The following is a 19,890-nucleotide window of genomic DNA, read 5'->3' as shown; positions in this document are numbered from 1 at the left end:
TTAAGACAAGACTTCAGATCCTTTCCACTGTGATGCTTCAGGCTGGCTCAACCCATTGATCTGATCAGAGGTGGCTCATGAAATAAAACCTGTTTGGCATTCCTGCCCTTTTAAGTATAATTGAAAATAACAACTAAGAGGAGAAAATTGACAGTGGGTGGTAATAATAACAGCTAATACTTACTGAGCACTTATTTTGTTACATACTTTTTGTGCATGAGCTCATTTAATCCTCATCCAGAAACAGATCCAGTTTTTAAACTTGTTTTACAAATAAGGATTGGAAGTTAGGTAAGATGACTTGCCTCAGGCCAGAACCACCGTAAGGGCAGAGTGGAGGTTGGAATGCAGTTGTGTTCAAATGCAGAGCCCGGGTTCCTGAGCCCGGCCCCACCCTGTTGGATTGCATTGTTTGTTTATTTATGTTAATGGAAAATGTCATTGATGGTACGGTGCACAAGGTCCCTTCCACAATATCCAGGAGGAATTCCAGCTTCCTTCTCAGTGCGTCTGCCTGACTTGGCAGAGATTATGTTGTCCTGAGTGACATCCGTGGGACCCCTGTTCTCCAGCTCCCACGTGTGAAGAGTAACACTACCTGGGGAGATGCTGGCCGAGCAGCTGCTGAAATTCTACCAGGAAAACTTTCCTAGTTGTATGAATGAGGCCAACTGGGATCTTTACTTACAATATACATTCTCATGGAATATGTCAGGCAACTTAATAGTAGCTGCCACTTAACCAGGTACTCACTATTTGCCTGGCACTTCTTTCAAGGATTTTTACCTGTATTGATGAACTTAATCTTTACAATAACCCTGTAAAGTAGGTACTTTGAGTAGCTTCTTTTTTACAAGAAGAGACATTGAGGCTCAGAAAGGTTAAGCCGCTTATCACAGTGCAGGGCTGAGTGGGGGTTGGCACCATGCCTGTTGGCCTGGCCCAGGCTCCTAGCCTCTGAGGAAACCAACTCATTCAGGACCCTTGCCAAAGTGAATTGGAACTAGCGGCTCTCTTCCCTCTGCAGCGCAGAACTGGGGGAGGTGGGTGTGGGCGTCAGTCTCCTCTGAGACGGTGCTGTGGTGTCTGTGAGATCCAGGATGCAGTATCATCTTCACGTTGCCGTGGAAGAAATGACCCCCGCATTGATCGTTAGATTTATTAACTTAAAATCCACAAGCTGACTCCTGTGATCTCCTACCTGCTTGCTGTGGGGCAGGGGCTGGTGGGGGTTCCGGGTGGGGGGGCCTGTTCCTTCCACTCGGCTTCCCCAGCAGGCCTTGACTCTTATTCTGCAGGTGGAGACAAAGGGCATTTTAACAAAAACTAGTGTTTTTGAGTTTTCTGGCTCTTTCAGCGACATCCATTAAGTGTCTTGTTTTTATGTTATTGGAGACCTTTTTCTACCTTAACTCCTGCTAAGAGTTTGTGGAAAATAGGACTATTTTCTGTGGTTTCCCAGCTGGGAACAACATTAGGCCAGTGTTCGCAGAATGCCTCTGTTAGCTGCTGAGGTTCGGTTTTCAGTGTGTCCGATTGTGATGCAGCAACTCTGACTCTGGTCTTCGGGGTTAGGTTTTGATTTTTTGTTTTTGATTTTCCTTTGTGAGCTCAGGAATGAGTATTGAGTGTTCACACCAACCCCTCTCCAGAAGCAGGCGGTCTCACATCTAGGCAAACTTTTTCTTAAAAAGGTTCAGATAGAATATTTTAACACACAGGCTAGACCTGGCTGTGTTGTAGTAAAACCTTATTCACAACAGCAGGCCATGGGCTGGATTTGGCCCACTGACCACAGTTTGCAGACCTCTGACCCCAGAGTTCCTCAACCTCTGCACTGACCCTGGGGTCTGATGATGCCCTGTTTGGGGGAGAGAGACTGCCTTCTGCTGCATTGTAGGCTGGTTAGAAGCATCTCTGGCCTCTACCCACTAGATGCCAGAAGTACCACACACACACGCAGTTGTGATGGTCAGAGAAGTCACCAGACATGACCAGATGTTCCCTGGGGAGCAAAATCACCCCCAGATGAGAACCACTATTTCATTCTAAAGCAAACTGCAGAAAATGATGGTAATAGGGTGGCCAACAAAAAGAGGTCTCTCAGGTGGAAAGGAGTGGTGGACGCAGCTCAGGGGTTAAGTGTGGTAAAGACAGAAGAGGAGCCACTGGGTTTGGCCACACAGTATCAGTGACCTTGAGAGGAGCACTTGGGCTGAAGCGGAGGGGACAGCAGTCCTGTCGGAGAGGATGGAGGACAAAGGAACTGAACCAAGTGTGTGCAGACTCTAAAGAACTCTGACTGTGGAAGAACAGGGACAGAGGCCGGAAGGGGGTGGGAGCTGTCAGAGCTCAGGGATTCTCGGGCTGGTCAGAAAGGCTTGGTTAGTGATAGAGAGAGAGGCACATGTTCCAGACCACAAATGACAGGAGGCCTTTGAGGATTTTCCTCCGTCGCCACAGGAAGGAAGCCTGACACACCATAAACGTGTTTCTGTCCCCACGACCTTTGCTTGTAATGCTCAGAGGAGACAGAGATGGTGACAGGTCACCGGGATAGGAGGTCCTAGGAACTGCAGAGCCAAGGACTCTCCAAGCCCACCCAGATGATGTGTCCGCCCACACGTCCCCTCTTTTCAGATCTCTTTCTCTAGATCACATGCTTCTTTTTCTTCATTTTTAGAGTCTTCTTCAAGATCAAAAGCCGGAATGCACACATGAAAACTCACAGGCAGCAGGAGGAGCAGCAGAGGCAAAAGGCTCAGAAGGCGGCCTTTGCGGCAGAAATGGCGGCCACGATCGAGAGGACTACGGGGCCGGCGGGGGCCCCGGGGCTGCTGCCCCTGGACCAGCTGAGCCTGATCAAACCCATCAAGGACGTGGACATCCTCGATGACGACGTCGTCCAGCAGTTGGGAGGCGTCATGGAAGAGGCCGAGGTCGTGGACACCGACCTCCTCTTGGATGACCAAGATTCGGTTCTGCTTCAGGGGGACACGGAGCTGTAAAGGCCTGCCTGTCCCTCGGAGACAGGGCGAACTCTCGGCCCGCGTCTCACGGACGGGGAGGCCTGGACTGCCTGCTTGTTTCGTAACCATTTTAAACTACCTGTTTAAAAAGTGGTTGTTTTATTCAGGTTGAGAAGAAAAAAATCCAGTTTCTTTTTTCTTTTATTTAAAAGAAGTTTGTTTTTCTGTGGGAGGTTAGGGGGAATAAATAATTGGCACAACTCTATGTAAGAGATGTTTCCTCTGGGCTGCGTTCCCGCGAGCTCCTTCCCGGCGGGAGCGAGCCTGGCGCTCGTGCTCGTTCGCTGTCCCACGCCAGCCGTCCCGACCGCCTCCTGCCCCGAGGCTTGCGGCGGGTGTGCGGGCGCGTGTGGCTGTGTGAAGCAGGCTGCCCGCTTCTTGCGAGGGCCTTGGGCCATCCTTGCCCACCGAGAGTTGTTTGTCGCGTTGTTCTGTTCTGACCTCATTCTGTGCTGTGCCATGACCCTGGCGACCCTGCCAGGAGGCTGCGCTAGCGGGCCGCCCTCCAGAGAGCTGAGTTAGCCCTCATGTGCCGCGCTTTCCTCTGCACACACGTCATGTGAAGAGTGGGCCAGATGGGAGAATGCGTTTTCCCCCTGCCTCGCCTGTCACTTGGCCTGTCCCAGGAACTGAGTGCTGTGTAATTTCAGGCGTGCGCTCCCTGGCCGTGACTCGAGAAGACCCGCTTTGTAGGGCAAGTGCAGTGTCCTCTTCCCTGCTGCCTGGGGCAGGTTGGCACGTCGCAGGGTGGCAGAGCTGTGTCTCAGCGAGAGCCCACTGCAAGCCCATCTGGAAGAAAATAACCCCAACTGTTAAGTCGCCAGGGCTGTGTTTAGGGGGCGTGGTTGAGAGGCACATAGTGAAGTACCTGGAATGCCAAGAAATGTTCTGTGCCCAAAAACTAGGTCAGAAGAGCCCGTTCTGCTCGGCAGCACTGTCCGTGGTCGGCGGGGCTCTGAAGCGACTCCGTGCCATTCGGGAGTACTGTGACACTTCGCTTGCTGGGATTTTGCTGTAATTCGTCTATGCTAGACTGAAGTTTACCTTGTTAACTATGAAGAGAAGGGGTGTCTGAGAAATTTGATAGCAAACACAGGAAATAGCATTAAAGGCCAACAAAAAATGGTTTCATGTACCACTTTAGCGACAATGTTTGCATTCAAACAATGAATGTATTCATTAACGTCATTTACCAAAGCACTTCTAGAATCCTCCAAGCTACAGAACTCTGCCTCCTCCTGTCCCTGTCATTAGGGTTGCTGTTTGTACTTGAAGGTAATAACCTGTAATTCCTCAAAAATGTCACTCGTCTCAGGCTTTTGAGTTGAGTCAGACTGACCTGTCCCACTGTTAGGGCAAACGAGTACGCACCTTCAGGGTGGGGCAAGGCCTCGGCACAGGGAGGACCACTCCGGTGGAGAGGACCCCCAGCTTTAATGCACGGCTTCCGGAGACCAGGCCTGGCCCACCCCAGGTAGGCTGGCTCCCCAGCTCCTAGAGGTGTGCCAGCCGTGCCAGACCACTTTGTGGGCACGTAATGGCTTGCCATTAGAGAAGACGTCAGCAGGAATGTGAGGACAGGGCCCGATGTCCTTTCCAGTTTGACTCTGCAGGAGCATTCAGCACACACTGGGGGCCCCGGCGGCCCCGCGCAGGCAGCATTGTCTCAGTCTCAGGAAAGCTGAGGGCAGAAGATAAATACAAAGGTTCTCTTCATTTAATCGTTCTGTTTTCAGAAGAGGTCTTGGAGGTTTCCTTCATCTTTTCTTTAGGGGGGAGAAAAGATGTTTTATTTGCTGCCATTTCAGCCAGGTTATTCTCTCATATGTTCTGAGCTCAGACCTGCCCTGGGCACTGTGCATCAGCTTCGTGGCAGAACTTCCAGAACCTTCCCAGCTGTGATACTGGCCGACGGCATCTGTCCCAGTGACTACTTCCCTCTGCTTGCAGGTGTCTGAGGGTGATTCTGGAAAGGTTCTGCTATCGGGTATATGAAAACTTAGCTATCAAAGGAGCCAACGCCCATAACAATGTTTATAAAGCACATGCATTCATTCTGTTTGGAGCCTTGCCCAGCTGTTCCAGTTTTAAACATTAAAAATAAACTTGAGTTGCCAAGGCAAAAATATAATGCACAATTTAATTTCGATTTTCCATGCAGTATAGTGTAAGCATTTTTGACTTGAAATAACCAAAGAACTCCTCCTTAATGAGACAGTTCGAATTCCTGAATTAGTATTTTTTTGCCAATATCGACTTAAAGAAATGACTTCATAGTGACACATTGTACTTACTTTTTGTCTGAAATGAGTCTGCCTGCATGGGTGTGTTGTCCTAGCTTCCCCCACCCTGAAGAACTTCGCTTCCTAAAGATCAATCAATGTCTTCAACACGGTTACTGTTTACTATCAGATGGTTTTTCATTAGTGAATTTAGATCTCTTTGAGAAAGCTTGTATATAAAAAGTTAACAGATATATTTTATGGAAAAACCCATCTTATTTTCAAATATATTTAACTGCTGTTATATTTTATTAGAGGAAGGCTGTAAATATTTTCTAGGAGTTCTATTGTAAAGAAAAGTATTTTTGAAAAAAATTAATGTAATAAAAACGAAAACATTTTTAAATAGTGGTTGTGATTGCTTCCTGTTCTGGCTTTGTTATGTTCTGTTCTCCGCAGGTGACTTGCATGCCTTCCCATTTCAGGATGCAGTTTATCCAGGTTTGCACTATGAGTTGACATCATAATATCTAGTGTGCTTCACTGTATTTCCCCGGAATGCAGGTCCCTTGGTCCGTATCAAGAGCACTATGTATAGCATATTCATAATTTTTCTTTTGTAATGTGTGTATTTTTAATAAGGATTTTATGTAACATTTTGGCAAAGAGAGGACAGTATTTTCTAGTGAATTTTATAATACATTTTGCTAAAAATGTTTCTTCCTAGGTCAGTTTTTGTTAAGGTGAACCAAAAGTCTTATTTTACCAGGGGTTTAAAAAAAGTTTGAAGCTTGAAAGCAAAGTTATATTTAAACATCATATGTAACAAATAAATAAAAATGTTTTATAGACTTGTCAAAAAAGGGTGCATTCCTTCAAAACAAAAACATTTGGGGCATTCTAGGTTGTTTTCCCCTCCTGAGTGATGAGCATTTTTTAAAATACAATATATTTTCAGAAGGAGAGCCAGGAGAACTTAAAAGGTTCCCATCATTTGCCTCAGAAATTCATGACAGTTCCGGTAGAGAGAGATTATTCAAACGGAGATGTAACCAGACAGACACTGTCCTTTTATTTGTGAAAGCCTGACTCAATATTGCATCAGCTGCTCTGAAAATAAAATGTTATCTTTTGGAGTTTCGTTTTGGTTTAAACATTCCTTATTTCTAACCACTGAAATGACTTTTCAATGCTGGAAAAATGCTAATTTGCCTGTTGGTTGGTTTCCCTAGAGCGGGTTAGAGGTCTGCTGGTCAGAATTAATGCTCATTAAAGGGCCCCCTCCCAACCCTGCAGGCCAGGATATAAATCTCTGCTGTGCAGGCAGTGGGTGAGCCACTTGAAGGGCTGGTGGTCTCTAGCCATAGCAGCCTAACAACGGTTTAGGGGGCTGGTGTTCACATAGCTGTCTCACAGTGAACCCTCCCGAAAGTCCAGTGCACCCTGGTTTGCATGCAGTGCTAATCTGGATTTCCAAATTCTAAAGAATGTGTTCACTTTTTAACAGTCAACAATCAACTTCAAGAGTCTCTGATTCTGAATTGTATACAGAATTTGCTTTAAGTGGGGCACACCTGTTAAGACCTCTATCTCCTGGGCTCTTTATTGTTTTACTTTAATTTCAGGTATCATTTTAAGATAGTCCTCCATCAAATAAAGCAGCTGTTCCTCTAAAAGCACTGAGCATTAGCCAGTGATGTAAATTTAAATTCTGCTTCTAGCTCGGGTGTCCAATCTGAAGAACTTCTACTGTTAGAGCCTTTCGTTCAATACTCCAGAGCCCCATGTACCAGGCACTGTTCCACACTGTATTTATTATACACGGGGGAGTGGAGCGGACAAAAATGGCTGACATCATTCCTTCCTGCCATGGAATTTAATACTTGAAGCATACGGGGGCCCTGGGAACTGATCCAGTTCCACCATTGGGAAAAGCAAAGGTCATGCTTTATTAGTATTGTGAACTGCCTCACCATTACCCACACATACACAGCGATTTAAAATAGATGCTCAGCAGCTATTTACCAAATTAATTATCTCTAATCTTTCAGGTACACTTGCCACTGTGTGTGTGTGTGTGTGTGAACAAAACCTCCCCTGGAGTTACCTCAAGCCCATTTCGAATCCCACAGACTCCTCGGCCCCAGCCGGTCAGCTAAGGTTAGCGCTAGGAATGAGGATGGGTTTTAATGTTGACACAGCAAAACATAATTAGGAAGGCATGTAAGAAATTTAATAATATATTCCTAAGTGAACCGCAGTGATCTTTGGATCCCTGTATAAAAGAGCCACAGGGCTGATCATGTCCTCTGTGTAAGAGATACAATCTTTTGGAAAGGGCTGTCCTCCCCCACCCAACCCCGAGGGACGTGTTCGTATCTGTTTGAGTTAAAAAGGCCCGAGCACCCTACACGCTTGTTTGGCATTCCAGCATGCATATTGTTACCTGCAATACCGATCTCTCCTGTGTTTTGGGTCAGTACTTCCTCTGCTCCTGCAGTTTTATTTTTGGCAGTATTGACATGTTTAACCACTTTATTGACACATGATTGACATAAAAAGCTATACATATTTATTGTGTACAACTTGAGTTTGTGGAGAAGTATATAAATGTGAAACCATGGCAACCAAGAGAAAAGGGCTGTGTTAAAATAGAACTACTGGTACAATCAAAATACATAACTTAGAAATAGTCAATGCACATACTTTTATTTTTCCTGCATATAAAGCCAAGTGGACTTGCAGCAACTCCCCAGAATTATTTGACCTCCTCTTTACCTGCGCTAGGTCAAAGGTTTGAAAGCCAAGGTGGTAGGGAAGGGGCCACGCTTTAGAACTGTCCTTGCTCTCCCACCATACCAAAGAGCCCCCTCCACAGCTCCACCCGTGGCAAACCTGCATCTGTCTCTCACCATGGCTCCCACCTTGCCCCCAGCTAATTGGACCAGGGTTGGCGCCTGACTCCAAGCTATTTGGCCCATCAGCCATTAGGTGACATGTGGCTTGGCTCAGCCCAGGAAAATGAGGGGATCAAATCAAATTCCCAAATTTGACAGTATGAATGGAGAAACTTGGTGAGCTGAAGGCAACACGTGGTGGCCACGTGCAAGGCCAGTTCTGAGGGAGCAGAAACTATTAGAAATTGGAGAGAGCCCATCAATAAAGAGACTGTGTTTGGCCTCAGGAATGGAGAGGGCATCCAGTCCCGAGGGGTGATTTGAGTCCCCTTATCCAGTTGCAAGAGCAGTCCAGGCCACACGTGTCTTTTTAAAATAAGAAAATAAACACCTTTTTTTTTTGCAGGAGAATGCAGAAGTGGGAATCTCTAATCCTCACATCCAAAAGAGGCTTAAATAGAACTGGGGCTGGTCATAGGGTCAGCAGCAGCCCACTGCAGGGGTGGAAAGCATGGAACTAGGATCTTGAAAATGGATACTAGTGCAGCTGTAGCTAACTGACCATATGACTGTGTCAGTCAGTTCATCTCTGAGCCTCAGTTTCATCACTTACAAAGTTAGGGTAAAATGTATGTCTCCAGAGAGGGAGCCTGGAAAGGGCTCTGGGTGGCCCGTCAGGGTGCGGCACCGCTGGGAACGACAGAGGTGCACACAGGCGGGGCAGTTTCCACACTCTGGTGTGGGACCACGCTGGCCTCTCTGCCAGCTCTCCACATGGACTGAGTTCTAAGACACAAAGGCCAGTCTAAGGGGCAGGAAAACTAGTTTTTTATTCTAGGTCTTTCATCAATGTGTGTGATATTAGGCAAAACATTCTACCCCTTCCTTGGTTCTCTAGCCTGAAAATCAGGGTAAGCAATATCTACTTGTCAAAAGGAAAAAAAAAAAACAAAACAAGTTTACATTTGCACAATACTTTAGTTACATGCCACAAAAGATTCCCACCCACTTGATTTTTAAAAATTTTCTCAACAATCTTGAGAGGCAGGTAAGGTAGAAGCAATTTTATGGTATAAATACTGGATGACATTTATTTGCATTATCACGTGCCAGGCTTCGTACTAAACACATACATCAGTATCTCATTTAATCCTCTTAACAACTATTTGAAGTAGGAACTGTTATCATCTCTAATTGATAAATGAGAAAATTGAGGCTCAGAGTGGGGAAGTAACTTGCCCAAAGTCACTCAACTAAATGGTAAACCTAGGTTTACAATCCAGATCTCCCCACTATAAGTCCAGGGTTTTCCATTATAATAAATTACCTATGTAGAAGCACTTGAGGGAAATAAAATTTAGAGCATTACACAAATGGAAGAAAATTTTGTAGCAGCAAAATTTTAGAGCTGAATTATGATGAACATTAATAAAAGGGCATTTTTTTGGTTGTAACATTTTTTGGCTTGTGGTACTAGGTGAAGGCAGCCACTGTAATTCTGAAATACATAAGAGTAACATAAGGAAATGAAGACTTAGGAAGATCCTGGGACAGTGGTGTACAGGACAGCTGGAGCACAAAAATGCCAGTTGGTGTGGGGAAGGAAGGTAGGGTTAAGGAACAGAGAACTACAAGGTTATTGCAGCGAGGAAAAGGATGGAATCAGGGCTTGATGGAATGGTAAACTTTCCTTCAGTCTAATGAAATACGGATTTTGTAACATTTTGAAAAATACATAAATAGAAAAACAAATGAACCATTATTCACAACCCAGAGATAACTGTTGTCAATATATTTTTTTCCAAGCACGTGTGTGTTTGTCTCGGAGAAAACAGGAACCACATACGACAAACACGATCTGTTGAGGAAAACATTTGCTGGGCTTGGTCACTATCTAGATACGGGCTGTGGGAACTTGATCAAGACACGGTACACGGCGGGTACACGACCCACGGGAAGCCAACTGGAGTTTCAGTCCCAGCCTTGAGAAAGCACCGAATTACATCTCTATGGTTGTTCCTTGCCGGAACACAAGAATATACTCTCTCCTTTAGCGGAACTCTATGGTCTGAGGACGCCCTGTGACCCCGGAAGCGATCCTGAGAGGCTGGGCGGCAAGATGGCGGCGCGAGTAGTGCTCGGGGCCGTGTGCCGGCGTCTCTGGCAGGCAGGTACCGGGCAGGCTGGGGGAACTGGGCGAGCCAACAGGGGCAGCTGCTACTCAGTCTTGCTGCCAGCCGTCGCTCTGACCGTAAGGAGCCTTCCCCGATTTTAGTCCGCATCTCTGCTCGCTCGCAGGAAGGTGGCAAGAAAGGGGCAGGTTTTATCTCCCTTTCTCTCACGGTGTAAAATGTAAGTCAGGGCAAAGACAGGAACAAAAAGAATGACAGAGCTGGAAAGAATATTGAACATCATATATTCCAATCCCTCTCCCGAAGCACCTCCCCGTGACTCGCATCACGTTTGCAAAATAAACCCAGGCTCAGAAGACGGGAAACTTTGCTTTGAGCAAGTGAGGAGCTGAGCTGGCACAAGATCTCAGATTCTTCCCACGGAACTGAATCGAGACATTCTCCTCCTGTCTAGGGTTTCTGAGGTTTAGATGAGAGTCACTGAAGTCAGGAATGGGGTGAAATGCCCTCTGCGCGGGTCTTTGGAAAAGCAAAAACTTGAGCAGCGGTTCTCCAGTATTTTGGCCTCAGCACTCGTTTACACTCCAAAAATAGTCGAGGACGCCAAAAAAAACTTTTGTTTTTGTGGACTTTAGTTATTGATAATTAGCTCATTAGAAAATAAACCTGAGAGTAATAAAAATACTTGTTCCTTTCAAAATAACATTAATAAACTCATCACATGATAACATAGTAACATTTTTATGGAAAATAATTTAAGTTTTTAAAGCAAATTTAATAGGACTGGCAGTGTTTTATGTTTTTGTGAATCTCTTTAATGTCTGGCTTAAAAGAAGACAGCTGGATTTTCATATGTGCTTCTGTGTTCATATGACACATCATGCAACCTCTGGAAAACCTCACTGTACACTTCTAAGACAATGAGAGTGAAAAAGTTGGAAATAAAGCCTTAGTATTATTATGAAAGTAATTTTAATCTTCCGGCCCCCTGAAACTGTTTCAGGGGCTCCCCAGAGGGCCTCAGAGCACAATTTGAGAATCACTGTGCTTAAGAAAAGTCAGGTGGTGGTAGAGGCTGAAATTTTAGACTAAGACAACTAAGCTCGGATATCCTTCAACCCCCTCAAAAAGAAAACGTTTAAGAACTTCTTGCCCTGGCCCTGTAGCTCAGTTGGTTAGAGCATCATCCTGACACGCCAAGATTGCTGATTAGGTCCCTGGTCAGGGGTCAGGGCAAATACAAAAATCAACCAATGAATGCATAAATAAGTGGAACAACAAATTGATGTTTCTCTCTCCCCATCCCATTACTCTTTGTCAAATCAGTAGTTTTTTAAAAAGGTTTATTAAAGAACTTAATTACTGTTGATTTGGGGCTGTAACAGCACTTAGCCTCCAACTTCTACAAGCAGAGGTTTACACTGGGAGAATATGGTTGGCAAGCGTCATATGCCTTAGACCTACGGTTGTTCAACAACCGAATGGTTGGGGTCACTGGCAGAAATGTGAGGAGGGAGGTTTCTGTGTGATTATGCCTGAAGAATAGGACTGACCTCTTTCACCCTTGTACTGTACCTGATTTTCTCCTCTTTTTGTTTTTCCCCCTGGTCCAAGAGAGAATATGAAGGTTTTAATTTGCTGCCATCTTGGATAGAGAGGGGAAGAAGGATAATAAGTTAACAATAGGCTTTTTAAACATATTTAGGTGACCCTCAGTTTTAATTAAGCTTCGCTTGTGCTAAAAATTATTCTCATTTTCAAAGTATTTTTAAGGATCCAATCATGCTTGGGTACACATTTATGAAGTCTGTCCAGAAAAAGTCCAGCTATTGTTAATATAACTGGTTTGCGCAATATCAGTGTACCCTGGCATCCAGGAGAGTGGACTGGAATGTGCCTGTGCAAACATGACAACTTTACTGTACTAGTCAGTGGGAGTGGTAGATACTGTTTAGTGAGCATGTGTACTGTGTGGCAGTCACATTCAAAATGACTAAACAAGTAGAGCAACAAATCTGCATCAAATTTTGTGTTAAACTTGAACATTCCTCTGTGGAAACTATTCAGATGATTCAGAAGGCCACAGCCATGGGCAGCTGGTGATTGTCAGCTTCATCACAACAGTGTACCCGCCCATGCATCACATCTCCTACAGAGCTTTTTGGTGAAATACCAAATCACCCAGGTGGTTCAGCCCTCTTAAAGCCCAGGTTTGGTGCCTTGCAACTTCTGGCTTTTCCCAAAGCTAAAGTCACCTTTGAAAAGGAAGAGATTTCAGACCATCCATGAGATTCAGGAAAATACAATGGGGCAGCTGATGGCAATTAGGAGAAATGTGTGAGGTCCCAAGTTGCCTACTTTGTAGGGGACGGAGGCATCATTGTCCTGTATACAATGTTTCTTTTTTCTTTTTATTTTCAAGATTTTATGAGAGGGAGAGAAACATACCAGAGAAACAGCAATCAGTTGCCTCATGCCCCCAAATGGGGACCTGGACCACCACCCAGGCATGTGCCCTGACTGGGAATCACACTGGCAACCTTTAGTTCTGCAGGCCAGGACTCAATCTACTGACCACACTAGCCAGGGCTACAGTGTTTCTTGTATCTTGTAATGTCTTTATTTTTCCTATAATATGGCTGGATACCTTCTGGACAGACGTATCTCAGGAAAGCTTAAAGGAAAAACAGGTGGCAAATTACATCTACATTATACTGCAAGTTTCCTACAACCATAAATTCTGATCCACTAGGGGGAGCCAACAATAAAGGGTTTGGAAAGGCTGACTTGTTGCATTGAGGCACAGTAGCTGTGTAAAATGGGTGTAAGTTTCAGTGTGTATTTCAATGTATTTGTAAGCTAGTTATCCCAGCCAAGCCAAATAATACATGCTGGAAAAGATGTATGAAAGCTTCAAAAGAAGGGTACTTTAGAATTCTTATTTCAGCCCTGGCTGGTGTAGCTCAGTGAGTTGGTGTCAGCCTGCGAACCAGAGGGTCGCTGGTTTGATTCCCAGTTAGGGCACATGCCTGGGTTGTGGGCCAGGTCCCAAGTAGGAAGTATGCAAGAGGCAACCACACATAGATGTTTCTTCTCTCTCTCTGTCTCCCTCCCTTCCCCTCTCTCTAAAACTAAATAAATAAGTAAAATCCTTTTCTAAAAAGAATTCTTATTTCAACTCTTAATAAATTATAAAGACTTAATTGCTCAAAAATATTGAGGCAAATTACTATTATATTGAAGTACATTAATCTAAAAATAATGGGTAAATTAAACCACATTTTTTTCTTTATTGCCGTCTAATGTGTAACTTATTTCAGTGTGAGAATTGCTTGTTTTAAAAAAGCTCTTCTAAGCTTTAAAATACATAGATTCTCTAGTATTTTGAGAGTCTTTTTTGATTATCAATTCTTCCATTAAATCTAATTTGAAATAATTTCTAGTTTGAAATAATTTCTAGAATAATTATTTCTAGTTTGAAATAATGAGATAGCCCTGCATTTTTTAAGATATGTTTATTAATTTTAGAGAGAGACAAAGAGTAGTATCGATGTGAGAGAAACATTGACCGGTTGCCTCCCCAGGTGCCCCAACTGCGATCGCTTCCGCAGCCCTTTGGTGCACGGCGGGGAGCCACGATGGCTCAGAGTGAGACAGCCCTTCATTTGAAGCATTGTACATCTTTTTATTTTTTTTTTTAACAGAAACTATGAATGGTTTGGGGATTGACTTTAATTCTAACATGTTCCTTTTTTTTCTTCTAAGGCTTCAAGGGATTTTTCTGTAAATAGTTCTAAGAGCAGTACATCCAAAAATGGTGGCTTTCTTCTGTAAGTATGTAATTTGATGTGCTAAATTGAACAAGAAAATGGGCTCTTGTGCTGTTTTACTTAGGTTTCTCCTTTCCCCCCCCCCGCACAGCAGTACCAGTATGAAGTGGGTACAGTTTTCAAACCTACACGTTGATGTTCCCAAGGATTTGACCAAGCCTGTGGTATGTACTCCTATTTCTTGGCATAAAGAGCTCCGTTAGTAATAAAATTTCTTTGCTATTTCATTCGGGGTTGTTTCCCAAATACTTTATAACAGAAACAAATTTGTTCTGCAATACTGGCACGTACACAGTGTTCCCGAGTACAGTATCTGTGGTCCCTGGTGCTCATGTTCTCTTTTCAGGGGATCTAGGTAAGTTCTAAAGGAATAAATGATTTGCTCCAAATAACTGTGGGAGTGAGTGGTCTTTGGCTTTTAACTCAGCATAATGTGAAGAGTTGTCATAATTAATGATGCAGAATACTTGATATGTTTCTAGAAACAAACTTTTCTTGTAGCTGTCAGGTCTTTGTTCTCATTTTAAGACATCGCACCTGGGCCTGGAGAGTGTTGTGTTGTGCGCAGTGAGAAAGAATATCAGCACAAGTGAAATCCGGAAGCAGCACATAGCCTTGTTTCATTTAAGTAACAGCTGGGATTTCTTCAACCCAGTTTTTGTGTTACTTGTAATTTTTTTTTGAAATCCTTATAGACTTTCATTTTTTTCAGCTCTACTCCTCAAAAATAACCCTTTTTAACAGCTCAGGATGAATCATTTTGGATATCTTTGTGCACATAATCATTATATCTGTGCACACGCACACCAAAATGAAATTTGTCACACATAACGTGCTGCTGTTTCGTTTTTTTCACTTAGTGGATACTGGATGTATTTCCATGACGATACTTAGACACCCCGGGTCTTCAGCATAGATGCCTGCATGGGCCAGGGTGGTCACGATGACAGGCTGTGCCTGTGATAAGTGAGATAGTTGCTGCTTACTTTAATCGTTGTTGCAGTGTGGGAAATCAGACCTAGGCATGCCAGGTTGTCTAAATTTTCCAACCTAAATTGAAATCCAAATTTTTATGTGAAATCTCCTGATACTTAATCTTTTTAACAGATTCAGAATTTCTTTAAAACCCTTTAGGAACCAATCAGAATATATCTTCAGGATGTATTCTTTCTTCCCTCATCCTCCAACTTTTGTGATAGGGTATCAGTGTATTCTGTTCCCCCAACAGCCCTGTTTGGGGTAATTGAGAGCTTCCTGGTTGGGTAACTGATCTCCTTTCAGGTGCAATGTAATTAGCCCTGAATCATTGGATTAGTATGCGTAAATTACTGGTTTAATGGATGAATGAAGTGAAGGTAAATCACCTCTTAGAAGAAATTCAGAAATGTCAGACCCATTATTTCTAAGATTTTAAGTGTTGTATTAGGATAGAAGAAGTGGAAGTTATGTGTATAGTCAGTGTCGCAACATTTTAATTAGAAGTGAGAAGTGAGTAATTTTTCTATTATGACAGGCAAAACATGAATAAAACCTAATAAAATGAATTGTAATTGCTCACCTTTATATAACAATGTTTAATCATTTATAAACACTTTAATCTGTGTTTTCTTATTCATTCCCTAAAGAGACGCTGTGCGCTGTAGCACCAGTATTCTACCTTTTATGTACATGAAGAAACCACAGTGGGGTGGGATTGTGTGACTTGCCCATTGCCACTTGGCGAGAAGTAGCAGAGTAAGTTAGAAGGCCCCATCAGTGATTTCGTAGGTTGCCTTGAAAGTTGCTTTGATTCACACTGCATTTTAGTAACACATTGTAAGGGTTACTGCACAGGTCTGAATGTGATAGTGTCTAGAGACTTACGCTGATGGTGTTAAAATGTTACTTAGCATTTTTCTCCTCCTTTATTACTAAACTCTGAAGTAGCTCATTTGAGGTTAATATGTTAAATATTTTAGTTGTAAATATTAGAGGAACCATGAATGAAACTTTTTTATTTCAAAATTGTAGATAACCATTTCTGATGAACCAGACACATTATATAAGCGCCTGTCAGTTTTAGTAAAAGGCCATGATAAGGCTGTGTTGGACAGCTATGAATATTTTGTTGTGCTTGCTGCTAAAGAACTTGGGATCTCTATCGAAGTGTAAGTATGATCTTTCCTAATCTGACCTGTCAACTGCTATAACATGATCACTAGGAAAATGGGCTGGTTCCAGCTAGGTCTGAGCTCTTAAAATGGGCTGGAGCTCATGATTGGTAGGGGTAGCTTTGCCATTTTGTCCTAAGCAGGATCGTCCCTTCCTGTCTCCTGGAATGTTTAAATACGAATGAGTGAACCAGGAAAATCAAGGAAATCCTTTCTCTACCAATTTCATAGACGTATGGAGACCCAAGAATCCCTAGATTATTTGATTCGATGATCTTTGGCTGATATGTTCATTGTTTCAAAACTGCCCGGAGAAACACCACTCACCCAGTAACTCAATGCCTGAGCAAGGTGAGCTTCACATGGCCCTGAAGTCACTGCAGGGTCAAGTATAACCACCTTGGTTGTTATCAGAAGGACCCACATTTTCCATAACAGACTGTAGTTTTGTAGTTACCGATATGTTGCGGATTTCCGTAAAGTAACACACAGTGGACAGTCACAGCTGTGTCCCACACACTGGTGGTGTCATCGCAGTTCATATATTGGTCAGTAAGGGGCTTCAGGGATGTGGCATCTGGAGGCTTGTGTGTGCATGTGCCGCATACCAAGGCTCAACTTGGGGTCTGTGAGAGGATGATTGTGTTGCTGTCTGGGGTGTTTATTTTGGCCTGAGTTTTATGACAGTGTCTGTCACAGCATCGGTGACAGTCCTGACAAATAAAGCCTGTAAGTGGTAGTTCACGCCTGTAATTGAGGATGAGCCTGCCTGCATAGTTGTGGAATCATGCTTTGACATCGGTGACTGAGGTTTTAACATGACTTAGCCTATGTTGTTGTGCCCATTAATTTTCAGACATGAACCTCCAAGGAAAATAGAGCGATTTACTCTTCTTAAATCAGTGCATATTTTCAAGAAGCACAGAGTTCAGTATGAAATGAGAACACTGTACAGATGTTTCGAGGTGAGTTTGTTTCAGACGTTGAGGCGTTTTTGAAACACCCCAATTTCACACCAGCATAGCTTTCCATTGACAGTGCCTGGGTTGGCTTCCTTTCAGTCAGCCCATGTCTAACAGTTGTAGAGAAGGTGAGTTTCCTTTTGTGTTTATGGAAATAGCAGATAGGAAAATCAAACTCAAATAAAGCCATCATTTAGAATAGTTCATACTTTAACTCAATAATGCAGATTATGCTAATTTTTATATAATAAGATAGCATTGGAATAATTTTGTTTGCTTTTCAACAATTCTAATTAAGTTTTCACACAGTTCTAATAATCCTTTTCATGTGCTATCTGGATTTCTCGTGTCTGTTATGGGCAGCATTAAGATTTTTCATTCATCTTACTCATTTGTGCATCCACTAGGGGCAGCATAGTGCTCAGGTCCTGGAGTCAGGCAGCCAGGTCCTAGTCTCGGCACCTACTAGCTAGTAAGGCCTGTGCCTCAATTCCTTCACCTACAGAATGTGCAGAATAAGGGTACCTGTCTCCTAGGTCAGTGTGAGGATTAAATGAGATATTTCTCTAAAGCACTGAGAATACTTCCTCACATAGTAAATAATTGGTAAGTTTTATTAAAACAAGTGCTTGTGCATCTTTTACATTGGAAGCACTGTACTAGACATTGTGGATACAGATATGATTAAAACATAGTCCCAAATTTAAATGGAAAAAAACCCAAAATATTATGCACCTATGTCCAACAGAAACACCTTCCCACGGAGCACGAAAATGTCACACTAACTCTGTCTTACAGTCTAGTCGTTGTTTCCTTTTGTCTTAAGCTGTTCAGGAAACTCGGGTAAGTGTGCTGCTCGCATACCATGCTTGCCTCTGGGTTCCACGGAGCCCCGGCTTCCAGGCACTTGGGAGGAAGGGTGCTTCCAGGCCATGCTCCCCGCATTCAGTTCAACCAGAACATTTACCTTTTTTTTACTGGAATTCTGTGTAAGATTTTATAGAGAAAGAAAAGAAAAGGTTCTACTGCTTTTACCAATAAAATTTAAAAGTTTCTGCTCTAATAGCACAGCATGAACCAGTTTCATGTTTGACATTTTAGTTAAAACATCTAACTGGAAGTACTGCAGATGTCTACTTGGAATACATTCAGCGAAACTTACCTGAAGGTGTTGCCATGGAAGTTACAAAGGTATGACTTCAGTTTCTTCCTCTGCTGGAGAGTAGATCCCTGTTGGGTCACAACCTTCTCAGGAGCTTCGCAGGTAGAATCTGAAACCAGCCCTGGACGCGGAAGGCAAGGAGAGACAGAGGCAGACCACTGCAAGTGGTAGGTGGCAGGTTTAATAAGCAAGGGAACTTAACAGGTATTTCTTGGGCAGCCACAAGATGATTAGATTTCTGCATCAACCTGCCAAATCTTAAAAGTTTCTGTAGAGGCCCAAACTGGGGTCATTTGCATACGTAGAAGGCCTTTGATTGGAGTCGGTCATGCACCCAGTCCAGGTGGTCTCGGTACCACATTTCTGTCTCAAGCCTGTGCCCTTGGAGCAGGTTTTAAGAGCAGGGAAAGCATACGGAACACACATTCCAAATGCGGGAGGAGACAGGCAGCCTTCAGTTGCCTGGGTTCAGATCACAGATGAAGCTGGCTGTTGTGTCTTTTTGATGACCCGGCTCACTGAGTGGAGGGCAGGGCCTGTGGCAGACCTAGAGCCAGGGTTACTGCAGTGGTTGGGGTCTCCATCTTCCCGTGCAGTGTTGGCAGCTCAGCCGAGTCCTGCCTGTGCAGGCACATCCCCCCCAGGCTGCCTCTGAAGTCCCCCTCCCTCTCAGGAGTTGTCTAGACTCGGGGGCCATGTTGGGTGGCATTCCCAGCCATCACTGAGGATCAAATGGATTATATATGTCAGTGTTTCATATACCATCAAGTTTTCTTCTGTTTCAAAGCCCTACAAGAAGATAAGAGAGGTAAAAGGAAAAAATAAAAGGATTGAAGGGAACAAAATTAATCTATTTCATGGCCAAAGAGTTCAATTAAGTTCACATATTACAGTTTTATTTTTCTCTTCTTAGACAAAATTAGAACGGTTACCAGAACACATCAAGGAGCCAATCTGGGAGACGATACCAGAGGGAAGAGAAGAAAGCAAGTCATGAAGTCTCAGAGACTAATGGTGCAGAGTCTTGAAATGAGGGTGGGTGAGCCACATCGGCTGGAATAAGAGAGCTTCCGGTGAGATGATTTTGAGTCCGTGTAACTGCTCTGTTGAGCCCACGTGTCCTATCAGTTGGCAGCAGGGAGTGGAACATTAAGGATACAATGGACTATAGTAAAAGAACCTCTTTATTTATTCTTTTATACGTGTCATCATTTCAGTTCTGATTTTAACAAATGGGAGTAAACCATTCTGACTATGCACCAAGAGTCTATTTATATTTTATTTTTCTGCCGTTCAAGTATTAGTTTGTACTGATTTTTTTTTTTAAGAGGGAGAGAAACATCAGTGTGTGGTTGCCTCCTGAGTGCCGTGTACTGGGCACCTGGCCCGAAACCCAGGCATGTGCCCTGGCTGGGAATCTCACCAGGGACCCTTAGGTTCGCAGGTCAGCACTCAATTCACTGAGCCACATCAGCCAGGGCTATAGTGATCTTAATTTATATCATA

The 19,890-nt window shown here is 43.7% G+C and overlaps 2 protein-coding genes across 12 annotated transcripts in view; both read left to right on the top strand.

The window, feature by feature from the left end:
* TRERF1 (transcriptional regulating factor 1) overlaps positions 1-6,127 on the top strand; it is a 201,763-nt gene extending 195,636 nt beyond the window's left edge. For all 9 annotated transcript variants that reach the window (XM_036025037.1, XM_036025035.1, XM_036025038.1 and 6 more), the window contains one exon: positions 2,684-6,127. In XM_036025037.1, the coding sequence (XP_035880930.1) occupies positions 2,684-3,008 (325 nt within the window). In that variant the 3' untranslated portion in view covers positions 3,009-6,127. The remainder of the gene's footprint in view (positions 1-2,683) is intronic.
* A 4,090-nt stretch (positions 6,128-10,217) lies between these two features.
* MRPS10 (mitochondrial ribosomal protein S10) lies at positions 10,218-19,643 on the top strand. Of its 3 annotated transcripts, none has more exons than XM_036025052.1 (7): positions 10,218-10,315; positions 14,046-14,110; positions 14,205-14,274; positions 16,121-16,257; positions 17,117-17,225; positions 18,324-18,413; positions 19,298-19,643. In XM_036025052.1, the coding sequence occupies exons 1-7, from the start codon at positions 10,268-10,270 to the stop codon at positions 19,379-19,381; spliced, it is 603 nt and encodes a 200-aa protein (XP_035880945.1). In that variant the 5' UTR covers positions 10,218-10,267; the 3' UTR covers positions 19,382-19,643. The 3 variants fall into 3 exon arrangements, with proteins under 3 accessions (XP_035880945.1, XP_035880944.1, XP_035880946.1); XM_036025051.1 differs by having other exon boundaries at positions 14,202-14,274; XM_036025053.1 differs by lacking the exon at positions 10,218-10,315 and adding an exon at positions 13,904-13,928 and having other exon boundaries at positions 14,202-14,274.
* The last annotated feature ends 247 nt before the right edge of the window (positions 19,644-19,890 follow it).

Source organism: Phyllostomus discolor, chromosome 4 (assembly GCF_004126475.2).
Source record: "Phyllostomus discolor isolate MPI-MPIP mPhyDis1 chromosome 4, mPhyDis1.pri.v3, whole genome shotgun sequence".
In the NCBI taxonomy this organism is placed as follows: Eukaryota; Metazoa; Chordata; class Mammalia; order Chiroptera; family Phyllostomidae; genus Phyllostomus; species Phyllostomus discolor.
The sequence above is the reverse complement of the archived record's forward strand: the minus strand, read 5'-3'. Positions and strand labels throughout refer to the sequence as shown.